This window comes from Mizuhopecten yessoensis, unplaced genomic scaffold, assembly GCF_002113885.1.
Source record: "Mizuhopecten yessoensis strain PY_sf001 unplaced genomic scaffold, ASM211388v2 scaffold2699, whole genome shotgun sequence".
Lineage (NCBI taxonomy): Eukaryota > Metazoa > Mollusca > Bivalvia > Pectinida > Pectinidae > Mizuhopecten > Mizuhopecten yessoensis.
In genome coordinates this window covers 852,578-853,854 of record NW_018404676.1, presented here as the reverse complement: position 1 = coordinate 853,854, position 1,277 = coordinate 852,578, and the positions used below count along the sequence as shown (strand labels likewise).

Below are 1,277 nucleotides of genomic sequence, written 5' to 3'. Positions count from 1 at the left end.
GGACATCATTATCTCAGTTACAAAACAATCAATAGGTGTATAACGGACATCATTATCTCAGTTACAAAACTATCAATAGGTGTATAACGGACATCATTATCTCAGTTACAAAACGATCAACACTCTTACTTTATAATTAATATCAACATCTAGGTTACGTTACAATAAGCATCTGTATCCAACTCAAATAAGAATGAATGTTCGTGATCATATTAAGAATGAAGGTCATGATATAGAACACTATTATAACCATAATCCATTAAATAATTCCATTTTTAGGTCACAATATACATCCTAAACAACTATGATCCATATGTAGGTCACAAGGAAGATGATAATAATTATAACAAGTTAAAGAATATGTTCATTCCTATTTCCCACATCTAGGTCACACAAAAACACCTACATATAGGTCAAGTTAAAGAATATGTTCATTGCTATTTTCAAATTATAGGTCATGATGAAGAGCGTGATTATAACCATATTCCATATGTAGGTCGCGATAGAGAATATGGTATAACATCCAGAGCAAAGAGCAGGTTTATAACCACATCCACATCTACTACTTACCCTCAGCATCCAAAATAGGTGGGATACCCAGCTGGCTGTTGGCGCAGGTGAAGGCATTGTTCAGGTTTTCTATGTGCTCATCAGGAGCCAGTCTATCATAGTTTATCAGGTCGGGTCTGCAAAAATAAAGGACACCTCACTAGATACTCAAGTGTTTCCCAATATAAATATGATATGTACTTAATTAATGTTGTATTATGTATTATTGTGTTCTAGTATTTTTACTTAGATTGTGAAAATTGCATAATAGAAATCTAGAAGAAACAAATTCTTAAGGTTTTTTATTTTGAACTTGTACCATCAGGTTACTAATACTAATTTGATTGATTACAGTTGATGAAAATGTATTGTACAACATTTAAAACAATTTAGCTATGATTTCAATATGGGATAAACCAAATCAAAATCGTTATTATTTAGATAGGTATAAGGATGACCTTTTCATACAGGTGTGATGTTAACCTTTCATTATAGGTGAGATGTTGATCTCTCTATACATGTATGAGGAATCTTCATACCTATTATACACAGGTGTGGTGTTTGACCTCTCTACACAGGTGTGATGCTGACCATACTACACAGGTGTGGTGCTGACCATACTACACAGGTGTGATGCTGACCATACTACACAGTTGTGATGCTGACCATACTACACAGGTGTGGTGCTGACCATACTACACAGGTGTGGTGCTGACCATACTACACAG

The 1,277-nt window shown here is 34.3% G+C and overlaps 1 protein-coding gene across 8 annotated transcripts in view; it reads right to left on the bottom strand.

The window, feature by feature from the left end:
• The window catches only part of LOC110446470 (spectrin beta chain, non-erythrocytic 5-like), a 131,482-nt gene that overhangs the window by 89,303 nt on the left and 40,902 nt on the right, over positions 1–1,277 (bottom strand). For all 8 annotated transcript variants that reach the window (XM_021491638.1, XM_021491643.1, XM_021491644.1 and 5 more), the window contains exon 7: positions 571–686. In XM_021491638.1, coding sequence (XP_021347313.1) covers positions 571–686 — 116 coding nt within the window. The remainder of the gene's footprint in view (positions 1–570; positions 687–1,277) is intronic.